The 17,943-nt window shown below is 45.1% G+C and overlaps 1 protein-coding gene and 1 long non-coding RNA gene across 4 annotated transcripts; one reads left to right on the top strand and one right to left on the bottom strand.

The window, feature by feature from the left end:
* Nucleotides 1–391: 391 nt before the first annotated feature.
* NIPSNAP2 (nipsnap homolog 2) lies at nt 392–16,672 on the top strand. The gene is made up of 10 exons (XM_071575386.1): nt 392–500; nt 5,085–5,224; nt 5,303–5,348; nt 8,064–8,158; nt 10,031–10,101; nt 11,464–11,604; nt 12,012–12,043; nt 13,211–13,305; nt 14,083–14,166; nt 15,512–16,672. Exons 1-10 carry the CDS (start codon nt 433–435, stop codon nt 15,574–15,576), a joined length of 837 nt encoding a protein of 278 aa, XP_071431487.1. The 5' UTR covers nt 392–432; the 3' UTR covers nt 15,577–16,672.
* LOC139681745 (uncharacterized) lies at nt 2,933–14,238 on the bottom strand. 3 transcript variants are annotated; one of them, XR_011699544.1, is made up of 4 exons: nt 13,899–14,238; nt 5,285–8,155; nt 3,953–4,096; nt 2,933–3,324 (listed from the first exon to the last, which is right to left on the bottom strand). It is a non-coding gene; the product is annotated as an uncharacterized lncRNA (long non-coding RNA). The 3 variants fall into 3 exon arrangements; XR_011699542.1 differs by lacking the exon at nt 2,933–3,324 and adding an exon at nt 3,337–3,612; XR_011699543.1 differs by lacking the exon at nt 2,933–3,324 and adding an exon at nt 3,337–3,612 and having other exon boundaries at nt 7,895–8,155.
* Nucleotides 16,673–17,943: the final 1,271 nt, after the last annotated feature.

The raw sequence follows: 17,943 nt of genomic DNA, 5'->3' as shown, positions 1-17,943 counted from the left end.
GGTCTGGACTCCCCCAGGCGGGGTCAGGGTCCCCCAAACCAGGGCGGGTCCCCCAAACAGGGTCTGGTATCCCCCAAACCAGGACGGGACCCCCAAACAGGGTCTGGTATCCCCCAAACCAGGACGGGACCCCCAAACAGGGTCTGGGGTCCCCACAAACCATGACAGCCCCCCCAAACCAGGACGTGTCCCCCAAACAGGGTCTGGGGACCCCCAAACCAGGGCGGGACCCCCAAACAGGGTCTGGGGTTCCCCAAACCAGGACGGCTCCCCCAAACAGGGTCGGGGACCCCCAAACCAGGACGGGCACCCCAAACAGGGTCTGGGACCCCCCCAGACCAGGGCAGGGGCCGCAGACCGCGCGTGCGCACAGGCGCGTGCCCGCGGGGGGCGTGGCCGCAGCCCCCGGCCCGCAGGGAGGCGCCGGACAAGATGGCGGCGCGGGTGCTGCTGCGGCGGAGCGCGGCGGGAGCGGGCGCGGGGCCGCGCCTGGCCCTCAGGTGAGCCCCGACGGGGCGAGCGGGCGGGTCGGGGCCCCCGCGGGAGGCCGGGCCGGGTGGGGCCGCCCGCACGGAGCTGCCTCCCCGCGCGCCGCTCCTCTTCTCCGACTGGAAATGGCGCCCCGGGCGCGGGGCAGCGGCAGGGCCTGGGGCGGGGAGTGCGCCCCGCCGGGGTGTCCCTCAAGGTCACGGGCCGCAAGGCCGGCCCCTTCCTTCCCTCCTGCGAGTCCGCCCCTGGGTGGGAGGATTGGCCGTGCCCCTGACCCACTGGGCTCAGGGTGCACCGGCACCCCCGGCCCTGCACGGACATCATCCCTCCTCTGCACGGACACCTCCCGGCCCTGCTCGGACATCCCTCCTCTGCTCGGACATCATCCCTCCTCTGCACGGACACCTCCCGGCCCTGCTCGGACATCCCTCTTTTGCACGGACATCATCCCTTCTCTGCACCGGCACCCCCCGGTCCTGCTCGGACATCCCTCTTTTGCACGGACATCATCCCTCCTCTGCTCGGACACCTCCCCGCCCTGCTCGGACATCCCTCTTTTGCACGGACATCATCCCTTCTCTGCACCGGCACCCCCCGGCCCTGCACGGACACCTCCGCCCCTGCTCGGACATCCCTCTCTTCTGCACGGACACCCCTCAACCCCGCACTGATATCCTCTTCCACATGGACACCCCCGGCCCTGCACGGACATCATCCCTTCTCTGCATGGACACCCCAGCCTTGAGCCGACCCTTTAAGCCTCCCCAGACACCCCATCTCTGCACAAACACCTCACCCATGCACGGACACCCCAGCCCTGAACTGACACTCCACCTTTGCACCGACACTTGACTCCTGCACAGACACCCAACCCCTTCATGGACACCTCACCCCTACACAGACACTTCATCCTTGCACGAGTGCCCTTCCCCTGCACTGACACCCCATCCCCTCCTTTCCCCTGCTTGAACACCCCGTCCTGCACAGTCCCCCCACCCATGCACGGTCCCCCCTGCCCTGCACAGGCCAGGGTGGGGGTACGGGCACCCCACAATCACCTACCCCCCAGTTTCGGGGTGCTCAGTGCCCTGCACAGTCCTGGATGGAGCTGCAATGTCAGGATTCTCCACACCCCTCCAGGGCTGGGTTGTGTCACTGCTCTGTATCCCAACTCCTCCCAGCAACAGGGGGCACAGCCAGCAGCGTGCCAGGATGCAGCTCCTGCACCCCTGCCCACCATCCACCCTTCTGTGTTGGTGAGGCCACACCTTGAGTGTTGTGTTCAGTTCTGGGCCCCTCAGTTCAAGAAAGAGATTTTTTTTTTTGCTTTTTAATGTTATCCCTTAACTCCAGCTTACTCTTACTCCTGATAAAGCTGCTTCACAGAAAAACATTGTGATTATTATCTCTTAAAGTTTGCTTCCAACAATGATCCTCAGGAGAGGGTTATTATTTATTGGTTTGCTAATTCTGTTGAATAAAGGGGAGGAAATGATGATGGTTTACAGGTCTGAGATGAAAACTGAGTGTTGCAGGACTGGAATTGAGTTCTGTCTGTTTGGTGCCCACTGAGCATTCAGTGTTTACTTTAAGGGAGCTTTTTAAAACAACTTGGATTTCTTAGGTGGGGTTTTCTCCTTGTGCTCTGGGCCAGCTTGTGTTGCTGTGGCACTTGATGTGACAACTGCAGTCACCTGTGCCTGGAGATGGGAGGGAGCTCATTCCAGCCTCTCCAGCAACAGCTTATCGTGGAATGCCCTTTAAATGCCTGCACTCAGGAATAGCTGCTTGGCTGTCAGCACAGCCACATGTTTGTGTGTTTGCCCAGGGCCAAGCAAGGCACCATTTTCAACAAATACACCAAAAAATTCCTTCTTAACACTGAAGGGTCATCTCTTCTCCCAGGCACTCAGCAATAGGACAAGGGGGCACGATGGGCTCAAGCTCTGCCAGGGGAAATTGAAGTTGGAGAGCAGAAGGAAATTCTTTGCAGAGAGAGTGCTCAGGCATTGGAATGGGCTGCCCAGAGAGGGGGTGGATTCCCCATCCCTGGAGGTTTCTAAACTGAGCTTGGCCGTGGCACTGAGTGCCATGATCTGGTAAAGGGACTGGAGTTGGACCAAGGGTTGGACTTGATGATCTCGGAGGTCTTTTCCAACCCAATCTATTGTGTGATTCCATGAATGTGGCACTGAGGGAGAATCCACCCTGTCTTGATCCAACCTTACTGTGATCCAACCCAATCCATTGTGTCATTCTATGGATGTTGCACTGAAGGAGAATCTACCCTGTCTTGATCCAACCCTACTGTGATCCAACCCAATCCATTCTGTGATTCTCTGGATGTGACACTGAAGGAGAATCTACCCTGTCTTGATCCAACCCCACTGTGATCACCAGCCCAGGGCACTCTGTGCCCTGGGCTGGTGATCACAGTGGGGTTGGATCAAGGGTTGGACTTGATGATCTCAGAGGTCTTTTCCAGCCCAATCCATTCTATGATCTGTACCTCTTCTTCTGTGGTTTTTGTTTCTCTCCTAGGAAAGGCTTTTCCTCCATCCTGCTTCCACTTCATTGTGTTCTTTTGAGAAACTGGGATTAAAAGGTTGATTGTTGTCACACATTTCCAGTGTGAACTGCTTTGTGCAACACAGACAGGCATCTCCATGAGGATATTTTTCCCAAAGGAAATTGAGATTTTTTTTACTCCCTGTTTTTTTTTTAATATGAAGGATTGTCACAAACTTTTGGTATCTTGAAAACAGCTTTGAGTTGGAGGTTGGTTGCTGTTCTTCTGGATCTCCCAGTCAGTAATTAAGGGTGAAAAGTTGGCACCTGAGGCAGAAAAAGGTTTAAATTTCCAGTTTATAAATAAATAGATGTGGTATAAATACCACCTTTTTAGTATGTCAGAAAAATACTTCAGTATTTCAGGAGAAGATTGAGGTAGAATTAGTTTTCTTCATAGTATGAGGCTGTCAAAAAAAAGGCAAAATGAAGTGATTTTGTGAGATGGAGAAAACAAACATTTGAGTTTGGGGTCCCCTGTTAGACATTGCAGAGAATCAGTTAAATGTCTCAGATTTCTTGTTCTTCTGCACAATCTCTGCTGTTTGAGGGCTCCTGAGATGGAAAAGAGAAGAATAATTCCTTCAACACATCATTTAAAAAAATTACAGTTATCAGTTGTTTTATGTGCTCTGTGGTGTAAAGGGAGGTGATATTATTTTGAAAGAACACTTGCAGAAACTGAATAAAGAAAACAGATTTTAAAAAAGACAGCAAAATTCTTCTGTTTCAAAGAGAGGGAAATGTGAATGTTGTACAAAGAGTGTGGATCTGGTACCTCAACCAGAATCTGCAATTGAAGCATTTACAGGCTGTTTGTTTCCTGCCACTTGTATTTTTTTCCCAAATTAGACTTTCATGCTATTTTTTTTTGCTTGAAAGACGTGTCATTTACCTTTTCCTTTTGTAGAGCTGTGTTTAAGCAACACAGGAACATGTGGCAGTTCCTTTCCTATCTACACTGTACACAGTTTTCCTCATGCATCTTTTTTGCTCTTTTTCACTCCTGTCTGTGCATTGGGACAGACCCAGCCCTGAGCTAAAAAAGGATTAAAGAGGAGATAAACAGGCAGCAAAACCAGCCATCCCTTCCTTTCCCTTCCTTTCCCTTCCTTTCCTTTCCCTTCCTTTCCTTTCCCTTCCTTTCCCTTCCCTTCCCCTCCCTTCCCTTCCCTTCCCTTCCCTTCCCTTCCCTTCCCTTCCCTTCCCTTCCCTTCCCTTCCCTTCCCTTCCCTTCCCTTCCCTTCCCTTCCCTTCCCTTCCCTTCCCTTCCCTTCCCTTCCCTTCCCTTCCCTTCCCTTCCCTTCCCTTCCCTTCCCTTCCCTTCCCTTCCCTTCCCTTCCCTTCCCTTCCCTTCCCTTCCCTTCCCTTCCCTTCCCTTCCCTTCCCTTCCCTTCCCTTCCCTTCCCTTCCCTTCCCTTCCCTTCCCTTCCCTTCCCTTCCCTTCCCTTCCCTTCCCTTCCCTTCCCTTCCCTTCCCTTCCCTTCCCTTCCCTTCCCTTCCCTTCCCTTCCCTTCCCTTCCCTTCCCTTCCCTTCCCTTCCCTTCCCTTCCCTTCCCTTCCCTTCCCTTCCCTTCCCTTCCCTTCCCTGCCCTGCCCTGCCCTGCCCTGCCCTGCCCTGCCCTGCCCTGCCCTGCCCTGCCCTGCCCTGCCCTGCCCTGCCCTGCCCTGCCCTGCCCTGCCCTGCCCTGCCCTGCCCTGCCCTGCCCTGCCCTGCCCTGCCCTGCCCTGCCCTGCCCTGCCCTGCCCTGCCCTGCCCTGCCCTGCCCTGCCCTGCCCTGCCCTGCCCTGCCCTGCCCTGCCCTAATAAACATGGATAGTGTGTAGCTGGTGAACTGGGTTGGGAGAGGGTAAATCTCAGTGGGGAATGAACTAGAAAAAAAAAACAGGGAATTTTTAGTAAATAGATACATCTAACTGTGTGTTGTGATACTGTTTGCATCCAACTTCCTTGTGCCTGTTTTCCCTTTGTGGTGGGACTGTCAAGCCACTGTCAGTGCCAGTAAAAGCTGCTTGTCCCTGTGCAGGGGCCTGGGATCCTCAGCCCACAGACCTGGAGAGGACAGCTGGTTAAAATCCCTCTTTGTCCGCAAGGTGGACCCAAGGAAAGATGCCCACTCCAACCTCCTGGCCAAGAGAGAGACCAGCAGCCTGTACAAACTGCAGTGTGAGTGGGAATTTGGGACTTGATATCTCCAGTTCTTTCCTCTGTTCCCCTGTGTCTCACCTCCTGTTGTCTTTGCAGTTCACAATGTCAAACCAGAATGTCTGGATGCCTACAACAAGCTTTGGTAAGTGTGTGTGCTCTGTTTTCACATTTTAGACATGTTGATTTGGTCACAAGCTGCTCTGAAAATTGGCAGAGATCATAATTATCTAGAGGGGAGGTGGAAAAAATCTGCCTTTTTAGGATTTGGTGTTAATATTATTCTTGGAAAGAGATGGCAAAAGATGCTTTGCTCAGTTCAGCCCTCCCTTCCCCTCTTGGAGGAGTTTTCCTAAAATGCAGTTTAGGATGATCCCTGCTGTGAGAACTTGGGTGACATTTGTTGGAACAGCTCTTCTCCCTTCCCTTAGTCTCAGAATTCCTGATCCCTGCAGGTAAGGATGGAATGCTGGCCTGTCCCAGTGCAGCTTCCAGGCAGGAATGTGTTCAGAGTGGTTATTGTCTGCACACAGGGAGGAAAGGGAGAGATCCCCTGTCAGGAAAACTACACACCAGAGTTAAACTGAAATGTAACTTGGAGGAGATGTTAAAAACCACTGGGTTGGTTTTCTCTCAGCTCATCTCTATCCTTTTCCTGTTACTGAGATCTGCCCTTAAAGAGTCACACAAACCTCTGGATAGAATCTGGCATTGGGGTGATTCCTTCCAAAGGGAGCTCTTATAGCTTTTCCAAAAAGCTACAGCTTTATAGATGTATTAGTTAATCACATTTTTAATTTACTGCTTTAAGGATGAAACTGCAGCAATATCAGTCCCACTTCTGCCTCCATAACCACCTTTTGGAGCCAGAACAGCTGCCTTAAAGAACTGTTTGTTTAAATTTGGGATTGTAGTGAGCCTCACACTCACCAGGGCTTGACTTGTCAGTTAAATAAAACATTCCCAGCACAATGAAAACCCCACTGTGACCAGATTTGTAAGTGTGGTGTGTTGGGGAGCACCAGCTGGGCTGGAGGGAGGGGAAGAAGTTCCCAACTCCCAGTTCATCCCTCCACTGCTACTGGTTGGCTGCACATTCAGGAGATCATCTGTCACCTTCATGTGTTCAGCTTTGAAATGGGGCTGGAGGACCCAGAACAGTTTTCCTTTCTGTACAAACACAGAAATCCACCAGAATAACATTCAAGCAAGGTATTTTTAGCTTTCTTTTGTTGAACATAACTGCACAGTGAAGGACAATTAGCATTCAACCAGCTTTCTGTTTAAAAGCTTAATAGAAACATGTCCAATTATACAAGAAGGGAACCACTTCTCTGGATCATTTCATGAGCTGCCTAAAAGGCAGAGGTTTCTGTTTTCAAGGAAAGGGACAACAGCAAAGAAAGAAGCTGCTGGCAGCAGTCAGATGAAATATGTGGTCAGATTTATTCTTTCCAAAGCAGATTTAAGTATTTCAGGGAAGGAGAAGACTTGAATGGAGTAATAAACAAGACTAAGCCTCTCTGAACTTCCCTCCTCCTCTCCCTAAATAAAAGATGAGCAGGTTCATTCTGTATCAAATCAGAATAAGCATTAATCATCATGTACTAATAAAGAAATAATGTAATGAGGACAATTACAAGAGTGCTTCCTGAATCACTGTGGTTTAAGGACCCTTTCTGAAGAATTAGGGACAGTTATTTCTAAAAATCAAAAAGATGGTGTTCCTAAGGTATTTTGTGGGCATTTTTTTTCTCTAATTTGCAACAATAAATTATAAGGTTATGTAATAATTTCCCATTCCTGTTCAAAGCTGCCTTTCTAGGATCTCATGATGCTCTGCAAAAATGAACTGATGGTCAAACATCCTTGAAAATGTCCTTGGAAACTCATTTGATCATATTATTTACACTGTGGAGTGAGAAATCTTGGAAGTACAGATCAGTAATGAGATTTGCTCAAGGTTGTCTGCAAAGTCAGTGGCAGAATCAAGAGGAAAACTCCTGTCTAATGACTCCCAGCCCAGCCTCCTTTTTATTATTTGATACTGTGCAGAGACTCGTTGCCTTTGAGCCAAACTGAGTAAGAAGGGGAATTACTCAGGGAAAAATACAAAAGGCAAAGTTCAACCAGACTAATTGACTTACTCATCAAAGCACAGTGAGGTGGAGGCTGACTTGGGGCTGAGTCAGCAATCAGGAAAACTTAATTTCTTTATGCTGATGGAGGACACTTCCAAAGTGTGGGAAAAATTGTTAGAAATATTAGAAATAGTCAAAGAGAAATTTTCTGTCAGAGGTATTTTCAAGGCAGTTTCACTGTATGCAGCAGTGGGTAAGTTGCCTCAAACTTTCCACTTTCTGGAATGGTAAAAAGCCATAAGGCTGTGAGTAACATTTCATCTATCCAAATACTCATTTTTATTCATTCAGCTCAGCAATTAATTGCATTGTCACTGGTACAGGAGACTCTGCTGTCCTATTTTTGTGCATTCTCCCTCCCTTGATAAAGCAAAGCTTTTCCTCCAGCAAATCACCCCTGGAGTTGAGCTGCACTTGCTGTAAGTGAGACACCCTGATATTTATTTTCCTAATGTGGCATTTAACCTTTTAGGTGCTAGACATAATTTATTGCATCAGAAGAACCCCCCCATGCTTTGTATTTGTCACACAGCCTAATGGCAACACTTACCTCAGTTTTTCCTGGTGCTGGAGCAACTCTCCCCCTGCAGAGCAGATTTGGGTGTTTCAGCTTGTGAATTTTCATACCTAATGGTGAACGTGTGGTGCTTTGTTATACATATCAACTGTAGCCTCGCTGAAGGCAATGCAACACAGTGTCTGTATTCCTTGTTTTCAAGTCAAGAGGTGCTGCCAAAGATTCATGAAGAAAAACACTACCCATGTGCACTGGTGGGGACTTGGAACACGTGGTACGGAGAGCAAGATCAGGCTGGTAGGAGATAGAAGTACAACAGAATGTAAACCCATGCAAGTGAAACGTGTGCTTGGCAGGTTTCTTCTCTTTAAATCCTCTCTGTTGACAGTCAAACCTGTGGCAATGTGCTCAGCAAAGGGGGTGGTGCATCACTTTTTTTTGGCTGTGTTAACATTTACAGTGCTTGCTTTTGTCGTGCTGAGTTTGACAGTGAAGCTTTAAATTCCTAAATTTTGTCCTGTTGTTAATACACTTTCATGTTTTGCAGGTGGTAGATTAACAGTTTGGGGGAAATGCTTGTAAAATGTGGTCCTTTTCGTGGGCACAGATGGTGTTCCTGAATATTGAGGGTAAAGGCAAAGGCTCACAGAGCCAGAGTTTATCCCTCATTGTCCAGTATAAAAGCTCTGCTCAGGCTTTTATACTGTAATTGCTGTATAATAATGAAAATAAAAATTATTCAAACCATCTGAGAAAATCACTGCATTGTAAACTTAACAATAAACTCAGGGGAAATTTTCCTGGGGAAAATCAGGAATATTTCTGTTCTTGTTCATACAAGGAAACTGGAACACTGGAACTAGAAATGACTGAAGAGCTGCTACAGAGCTAAATCCAAAGAGTCTGGTGCAGGGAGAAAACCTGGAAAATGCCCTAGACTCTGGGAATTTGCAGGAAGGGGAAGCCACAAATACAAACACATGGTTAGGGCTGTACCAGGATCAGTGTCAGTGCTTTGTAATTGAAAAATAAACTCCTGCACACGTTAATTTTCCCTGAATTCACAGCAAATTGCAATATTGACAATAAATGCAAAGAAGTTACAGTAGATAAACCAAAGAATGTCTGAGAGACAGTTCTGGAAGGAGAATTGGGGAATGAAGGCAATTGAATTGGGAATTTCTCAGCCAAGTCTCAGTGGCTGCTTTTATAACATATTAACACAGACTGTATCTGTAATTTCATCCACAGCCTGCCCTGGAAATGTTATTGCAGCAGTTCCAGCAGTGTAATAAAGCAGATTATGGGGTTTGAATAGTTCAGTACCTGTGCAGGCTGGGTTAATATTGGGTGGATCTATCAAATTTGGCCTGGGGCTGAGGCAGCAGGAGAAGCACTGGGTGAATCTGTCCCAGGGAAGTGCCTCACATTTGTTTGCTGCCCTGAGAGAGGCACAGAAAATGAGGAGAGAAAATAGTCTGGGGGATTCTGTGAGGTGAAATCATTGCCTTGCTACAATAAGTGCTTGTAAAGAAATCTTGTTGCGATTTATTGAAGGGATTTGTTCTGATTTATTAAGGAGAGAATGCTTGAGAAAAAATGCTCTGAACTTGTTTTTATGGGGAAAGTTCTAGCAAATGTAACAGTTCTAATGTGTTCAGATATCTTCTGCTTTTATTACTATTGACCTCAAAAATAACACTTGCATCGTTTTTCATGTCCTACAGAAATGCTTTTGTGCTGGAGTAATTTACTGAACTGCAAAGTCTGCCCCTCTACTGCTCTTAGATGAAATTGGTATAAAGCACGTTTTTGGAATTAAGTCATCCTCTTAAATTGAATCTTAATTTCAATAACAGTCATGTCAAGTCATCACATCTTATTAGCATGGCAACAGGAAGCCCTTTCAGAAATTTCCCTGTTACACCTTCAGAGTAAATTGCAGAATTTTCCAAGAGAACCCTTTTGAAAAAGCAGATGATTCCATTATTCCTAAAATATTCCAATGTGTAGTACTTTTGTTAATGAAAATCTATTTTTAAACCTGCCACCTGATTTCTATTTTTGTGTAATTCTGTAGTATGAAGAGCATTTTATACTGTGATTTTTCCATGAGGCTTAGCAGTGGTCTGAGGCATCCCTGAAAAAGCTTCTTTTTCTCTGTTTCAGTTCATTTGTGGAGATATGAGGGGGGTTATCCAGCTCTCAATGAGGTCATGAGCAAACTTCGTCAAAATAAGGTAAAAAGCATTGATTTAATGTCTAGGTTTGGCCTAGTTCCTTTACTAACCCTGGACTGCCCAAAGTCTCCCCAGCAAAGGGAATAAAAAACTGAAAAGAACTCAAAGAAACTGCACTGAATTAAAACAGAAATTACATTTTTTCAAACGTCTACACCCACATATGCAATGGATTATTTTACTCAACAGAACAAAGAGACCTGCAGATTTGGATACCAAATTTTACTTCAGAGTCTCTTCATTCACTGTACAACTTCAGAAACCTCTTTGGAAAAGGATTTTTTTTTTAATGTGCAGAATTACTGAAGTTTTATAACTGAATAGGCAGTTAAATGCCTCCCTGATCTGGAGACAATTTTATTCTTACACTTATTTTCAGTCCCTCGTGAATGTCACACCTGGATGGAGTGTGTTTGCTCTTTGTGCTTCTTTTTGCAGCACTATTCTCAAATGAGCTTCCCCATTTTAGATTCAAACTGAGAACGTTGGATTAAGGCAGAAGGGAATGTTCAGTCCAAGTTATGAGGGTACAGAAAATGAAAGTGAATTTCACTTCTCAGGGACAGATTTTTTCATAGAATCATAGAATCGATTGGGTTGTGGCTTTTTTATCCTTTCCCAGAAGATGCTGTGAGTAGCGTGGAAAAATTTATATTATCCTAAAATTGTATAAAAAGAAATGCCCTCCCCCCAAGCCAATTGGTGTTGTTTTACAGCTGGGAGGCAGAAAACATATTGGTGCAAAGCATTCCAATATTTAAAAGCCACATGGAGCTGTAAAAATGGGAATGAGCCCTCTAAATCTTCTATCAAATGGTTAATCTGTTGATCCTTAACAAGTGCTCTGCACAGTACTGAGAGGTTCAGATTCCCAAGTGCAGGTTGGAGCATCCCGTCAGATCTTGGAAGCTCAGCAGGGTCAGCCCCGGATTAGTACTTGGATGGGAGACCCCCTGGGAAATGCCGGGGGCTGTAGGTTCTAGTCCTGAGGAACTTCACTGGCACTGTCCAAGCTCCCTCGGCCGTGGCAGATGAACCTCAGGACTGAAACGGAGGGGCCAGTTCTACACACGCTGAGCCTCACCTAAAATCCACTGCGCAGGCTGGAAGGGCCCACCCACCTGGGGACAGCCCTGCCCAAATCTGCGTTCGGGAAGCCGAGCCACACACACAGGGCTATAACTGAATAGTTGATTAAAACCACTCAGTGCCCTTGGACTTTTTAATCACACCTGGGGAATCCAGATACAATGTAAAGGCTTTCCCTGTCGTAATAAACACTCTGCCCCACCATGTGCTGTGCAGCTTTTCCTTGTTGCAGAGCGAGCCCCAGTTTGACAGAGATCCCGTGGTTGTTTGCAGGAGTTCACAGAGTTCCGCAGGGAAAGGGGGAACATGCTCCTCTCTCGCAAGAACCAGCTGCTGCTGGAGTTCAGCTTCTGGAACGAGCCCGTGCCCAGAGATGGGCCCAACATTTATGAATTGAGATCCTATCAACTTAGAGTAAGTTTAAATTTTGGTTTGGATTTTTTAAGCTGTTGTCAGATGGTCAAAGGGTGTTTGTACAATGCAGATGGAAAACAGACCTTGTCTCAGAAATCTGGTTCTTATCAAAGGTGCTGTCTGAGTCATTGTTGCTCTCAGAGTGTGGGGTCCAAAGAGAAGGCAGGTTCCAACAAGGCAGTGATGTCTGCAGGGCTGAAAACCCTGTGCTTTGTTTGGATCCTTCAGGCAGATGACCAAGAGGTAATGCAGTCATTAAACAGAGTAATTATAGATTATTCCAATATGCTTATCACTGGAAGGAAGTGATTTTGATAATTGTTTTCCATGCATAAATGTTGTGAAAGCTGTCAGAGTGTCCTGACTTCTTTAAAGAGCAGTTTGAACTTTCTGTTTTGTTTTCACAGCCTGGAACAATGATTGAGTGGGGGAATTACTGGTGAGTGTTGTCTTTGCACTTGAACTCTCCTCTTTGGGAGCTGCATGTTTAAAATCCATGAGGAGGAGGGGTCAGGGTGGGTCTCAGCACTTCTCCTGCTGTACTTGCACAACTCACAGGACAGTTCTTCAACCCTGAATTTATCCTTTGAGGAACTGAAGAGGAATTCTGTGCACAAACAGCACTGTGGGCTCTGTGGTTTGGCTTTGCTTCACAGAACCCTCTTAGTCTGCTGCAGAAACCAGTGATTTGAACAGACAGCTCTGCCTGGGGAGGGGTGGCAGTTACCTGTGAGACTGCACTGATCTTCCACAAGACCACTTTTAGTTTAAATGGCCTAAATTGTGGATCCTTTAAGCTTTAAAACTCAAATTGCTTCTTGAAAAGCTACTGAGTAGCACATTTGTGTTTTAATAGATGCTTGAAAAGCATTTGAGACAGTTTTCTGTTGATTATATACTTCTGATTTTGTCTTAAAACCAGTGTAAGTTACTTTCAATAAACATTCACAATTGTAGAGGTTGATAGATAAATTCAGAGTATTTTAAATTATTTTGGCAAAGATCAGTTCTTCAGATGTGTCATTGTCATTGGTATCATTTTTTCAATTACAATAACATGAATAAACTGAATTTAGAATCTAAAGTACTTATATCTCTACTGGTAGCCAACCTGTTTTATAAGATGCAACAGATTTATAATGAAGAGAAATATTGATCTTATTTATACAACTCTTACTTGTACAGAGGTCTGTGAGAATAAAACATTTGTTATTCCACTGTGTGGAAATTCCAATCTGTGGGAAATGATTGTGGCTAAAATGATATGATTGAAACTCAAGGATTTAGTTTTAGAAGAAGCTGCTATAAAAAGGCCACTTTACACTGTTTCAAAAGTCATCTTTATACTGAACCTAATGTTGAAAAATTATTAAAGCACAGTCTGGTGAAACTGCAGAGCTCCAATTTTAATGCATTCTAACAAGATATGTAGGTACATCTTCATTTCTTAGTGCTAAAAATGAGGCTCTTGCAGGCTCTTGCTTATTTTTAATTACTGAAATGTGCTGCAAATGCTGTTGAACATTTCAGCTCCCTTTGATCTCTGTGGATTATCAGTTATTTCCTCCCCAGACCTGGCTCTAATGTCTGCTTTGCTCCTCTCCAGGGCTCGTGCAATTCGTTTCCGACAGGACAGTAATGAAGCAGTTGGAGGGTTTTTCTCCCAGATTGGACAGCTGTATATGGTTCATCACCTTTGGGGTAAATTCATGGGTTTTGCTCTTTTTTCACAGAGTCAGCCCCTCACAGACTGGTGACTTTGCCCAGTTTTTACAAAAGGCAAAGGGATATGTCAAAAATAGGGTTTTATGTTTTATTTTACATCAACACTGTTGATTTTCTTAATTTTTGTGGGGGTAACTTTAACAAGCAAGCAGAAGTGACCATTTCCTGGTTTGTTCTGTTTCCATCAACAGTTTCTCATGTCCCTTTCTTATTAGGAACTACCTGTTTGCCCTCAGTACCATAACCATGACACGTCCTGCCATCCCCATTCGTGCTGAAATCAGGTTTTTGCAGTTTCATTTCAAACACCACAAATACCACACCTCAAAGGGAAAGCCAAGCATTTGTTTACATTCCTTCACCGAGGTGTTCTGGCTCTCTCTGTGCATTAATCCCCACAAATACCGAGCTCTTTTCATGTTAGGATTGTCTCAATGTGAAGAAACTCCCTCTAATGTTACAAAAATTTGCAGTACTATCTTCATATGACTATTCAGAATGTTACATTCCAGCATTACAAATCTTGACACCACTCATGTAGAACTGTACTCCTGTATTATTTATCTTACCTGTGGCTGAGACATTCTTCCCAGTTCCTTCTGTTTTCCTTCGTTTTGGAGCTTTTCCTTTTCGCAGAGAGAACTGACTTTTTCCCTTCCCAGTCTTTGCAGCCTCCCCAGAACAAAGGGAGCTGTTCTTGTGCAGAAGGAAAAGGAGTTACTCCTAAACTTTGTGCTTGTTTTCCCTCCCCAGCTTACAAAGATCTGCAAACCAGAGAAGATATAAGGAATGCTGCCTGGCATAAACCTGGCTGGGATGAACTAGTCTATTACACAGGTAACCTATTAACTTCTCTGGAATGCTGGAGGCAGACCTTGCTGTGGGCCATCCTTTCTGTGCCTCAGCACATCCCACAGTGGCCAAAAAGCTTTGCATCTCAGTGGGGAGGGTGTCTGGCAGGCAGTTTTTCTGCTGTAAGGGAGAGGAAGGACATCACACTGAACTCCAAAGGGAATTTTGCTGTTGATTTTACAGACTTGGAAAAGTGCTAAAAAATTACTGCATTGATGCCATGAATGACCCTTCCCCCCAAAACCAGGACTTCAGGCATGTTAGTGTAGGGTAAGATAAAAAGTAAAGGTCCTTTAATATCACAGGGCCATGGCCCACAGGAATACAGGATGACATGCATGTGCCCCAGTTCTTGTTTCCATGGCTTTTATAATAAGATCCCTCCAATCATTGCTTTACACATTTCTCAGTCCAGCCCCAGTCCTACCCCTGGTCCAACCCCTGGAATTGGGTCTGGGGTCGTCAAGACCCTCTGTCTTCATCAACTCTTCTTCCTTGGGCACACAAAGGTCTCTTGGAGTTCATCCACTTCTGGCTTTTGGGTCACTCTGACTTGTGTTTATGTTTCATTCTGTGGGCCTTCTGATATCCTTCAGCTCTACCTTGGAAAGGAGTCTAAACAAGATTAATTAACTCAAGGAATTTGAGCTCCCTGTTCTGGGACAGGGGTAGTGATAGAAAGGCATTAAACTTAAACTGTTAGAAATATTAACCCTCTAAAAATCTACAACTACTGTGTTCCTAAAATCTACAAAATGTGAAAATCAGAAATCAAAAACCCCTCTGGCATCAGCATTAATAGTAAATTTTTGTACAAGCACTTCTGTAGAAGGACAGGTTTGTGTAAATGCTTGTGTCCAAGAATTTAGGAAGCCAATAGTGAAATTTATATTAAATTATTACCTCTGGTATTTCATGAAATATGAGAGCCTTGTTAAATGCATTCCTTGGAAAAGGAAATTCAGACTTTGGAACGAGAAGCCAAGGAGATCTTGGAGATCAAAGACAGCTTTCATAACAAAACTCACCAAAGCATGCCAAGCATGTCAGGTTTGTGTTCCATAGAGTACATTTCAAAGGAAGTATAGCAGAAAAATGTGAGATAACTTCCATTGTGGCAAAAAGGAATAGAAATATTTGTCTTCAAAGGAGCAGAGAGATTGTATTTAAATCACTTGTTCTCAAAACTGCTGTGCTTCAGTTACAGGCATGTTGGTGTTACTGATGGCTTGGCATGGAGAGCAGTTTGCAGGCAGTAAGAGCTGTGCAGACTGAGTGTGCTCATGATCTCTGTCAGTGAAATTAAACCCTGTCTGTCTTTTTTTTTCAGTGCCCCTTATTCAGGAAATGGAATCCAGAATCATGATCCCGTTGAAGATTTCTCCACTTCAGTAAAGTCACTGATTTACTTGTGCCTACATAGATAAAGTGACAAGTATTTGTCTTAATTTATGGTATACACTGTATATCATAGTCTGAAATATAAAAGTACTGTATTGAGCTTATAAAAGAGACCTCTTTTCTTCAGAACCCATGACCTTCTGCTCTTAGGATTGTGCCAGGGGGAAAAAATAACCAGGACTGTAATTAAAAGGTCGGTTAATTGCAAACAAGTCCAAAGACAGGAGTTCTTTGTGAGACAGCCCCCCAGGTGAGGTATGGCCTCCAGTACTTCAATCTCCTGCTCCCCAGGCACTGCTCAGTGTTCAGCCACAGCTGCAGGACTGAGCACTGCCATTGCTGGGACCTTTTTGTAGCATTTTAATGACTGCAGGTTTTAAAAACAGGCGTGGGAGTTCTGAAATCAGACACTGAAGCCCTCGGGGAGCTGTGAGTGACACCTGGCTGTTGGAGCAGGCCTGAAGTCAGTCAGGAGCTGTGCATTTCCATACAGGCAGTCATTAATTGGGGCTAATGCTGTCAGGTGGTGGTTTGTGGGCAGAGAGAGGGCACCCTGGTTGGCAGGGACTCTGGAACCTGTTGAAACCCATCGCACAAAGTGAACTCTGTGAAGTGTGACCCACAGTTTTCAAAGAAATACTGCCAAGATGTGGTTGTCTGAACACTCTGCAGGGAATCAAATCAGTCAAATACATTTCTCTCTCCAAATAGCTCAGAAGTCTGGGAAAAGGGGTTTAATTTAATAAGCAGTTGTGACTTCAGACATATGCTTGGTGGGGTGTTTCACTCCCTGTACCTGAATTGGTGTGTGAAACTGGAGCATGTCGAGTCGATGGAATTGGCATTTCGGTGTCCCATGATGTCCAGTTCTATTTTGGTTTCACTTTTAGTCTAGAATGTATCAACACTTTTGGTGTCTGCAATGATGTGAACATCCTGTAAGTGAAAATAATATTCTCTCTTTCAAGTGGCTGCAAGAATCAGTGTAACATACTGAATGTACAAATCAGTTACTGAATGTCCAGTTTGTACATTTCAATAAGTTTTCAGGAAGATCATATCGGTCAATAAAATCCTTTTAATTTTCACATTTTGCTGGCACCTTATATGTATTGCTCCACCTGTGTTTTCTCTCCTCTTGCAGTGTTTATTATGGAAAATTTGAATAACTGGATAGGCTATTTCAGCTCAGTTATCACTTCTCTGGGTCAGCAACAGCATTTCCCACTATTCTGCTCTCCTTCTCCAAAGTGAATTTACAATCTCTCCATCACATCCCATTTTGCTGAGTGTTCTGGAGGTCATAAGTGCTGTGGTGATAAGTACAAAATACTTTTCCTTTTGATTTTTCTCCACAGATTATATTATACTTAATATTTCATGTCTGGTTTCTTTTCCACTCTCATGAAGTACACTACACTTGTGCCTTCACTTGAATCCATCTTGAACAGTCATTATTTGAGCTGTTTCTCATCTGTTTTCACATTTCCCTCTTGTTGTCAGCTGGTTATGAGGTTTTACTGAGTAGAATTCTGTACTGCATCAGTTTAAAGTTCTCAGCTTGGCTTGCTCAGTGGGCCAAGGAAGTCACTTGAGCTGATCCTTCTCCTCAGTCAGCCCCAAGCAGTACTGACATCTGGGGCTGTCGTTTTCCCAGACTTCTGGTGCTACTGTTCAACTACAAAAGGAAACAAAGAATGACAGTAGCAGCTTCCAGTCCATTTTATTTCTCCCAGTATCCTCCCATCTTTCTTGCTCCTGGAGAATTGTCCTTTTAACTAACCCCTCATAACCAGCAATCTCAGAGATAAATGGCAAAAAAAAAACATTTTTGGAGCTTCAGGATTTTGTGGCTTCTGATGCAATCCCTGTTTCTTACCTGCAACCAGGAGCACTGGGAATTAAATCCTGTCTGGCAGAGCTCTTGTTGAAGGACCATGAAGTTTTGCATGATATGAAACTGGAGGAGTAACTGAGGTGACATCACACAGCACAAGTGTCTTGCCCAGTCCCCAAGACCTGAATTCCCATAGTGGTGCTGTCATGAGTTGGGAATGTGCCCCCTGTCATCCTGAGCTTTGTGCTCATGCTCTGGCTGCCATCAGAGCCAGATTAATTCCTGCTATTTTACTTACAGATAAAATAGTTCCTGTTACATAACTATGTAAACTCACTGAACGTGATGCAATAGATAAGTAATGCCAATCTTTCCTTTTCTTTGCCTGAGCCTTTGGTTTTTCCCTATTTTGTGCACACTTGTGCTTTTCCTTCTTAATTCAAGGCCCAGTCTGCCTTTTTGCCTTGATGAGCAGTAATTCAGCATTCCTTAGAGCAGAACTGGTAGAGTTCAGAACTGAACTC

The sequence above is a fragment of the Pithys albifrons genome, chromosome 21, assembly GCF_047495875.1.
Source record: "Pithys albifrons albifrons isolate INPA30051 chromosome 21, PitAlb_v1, whole genome shotgun sequence".
In the NCBI taxonomy this organism is placed as follows: Eukaryota; Metazoa; Chordata; class Aves; order Passeriformes; family Thamnophilidae; genus Pithys; species Pithys albifrons.
Note: the sequence above shows the minus strand (reverse complement) of the source record. Positions and strands in the feature narration are given on the sequence as shown.

What these genes read in the sequence shown, in the direction of transcription:
- NIPSNAP2 (XM_071575386.1), top strand. Translation starts at nt 433, where the DNA reads ATGGCGGCGCGGGTGCTGCTGCGGCGGAGCGCGGCGGGAGCGGGCGCG. An exon ending in GGGCCGCGCCTGGCCCTCAG is followed by an intron (nt 501 to 5,084) that starts GTGAGCCCCGAC and finishes GTCCCTGTGCAG; the next exon opens with GGGCCTGGGATCCTCAGCCC. An exon ending in ATTGAGTGGGGGAATTACTG is followed by an intron (nt 12,044 to 13,210) that starts GTGAGTGTTGTC and finishes GCTCCTCTCCAG; the next exon opens with GGCTCGTGCAATTCGTTTCC.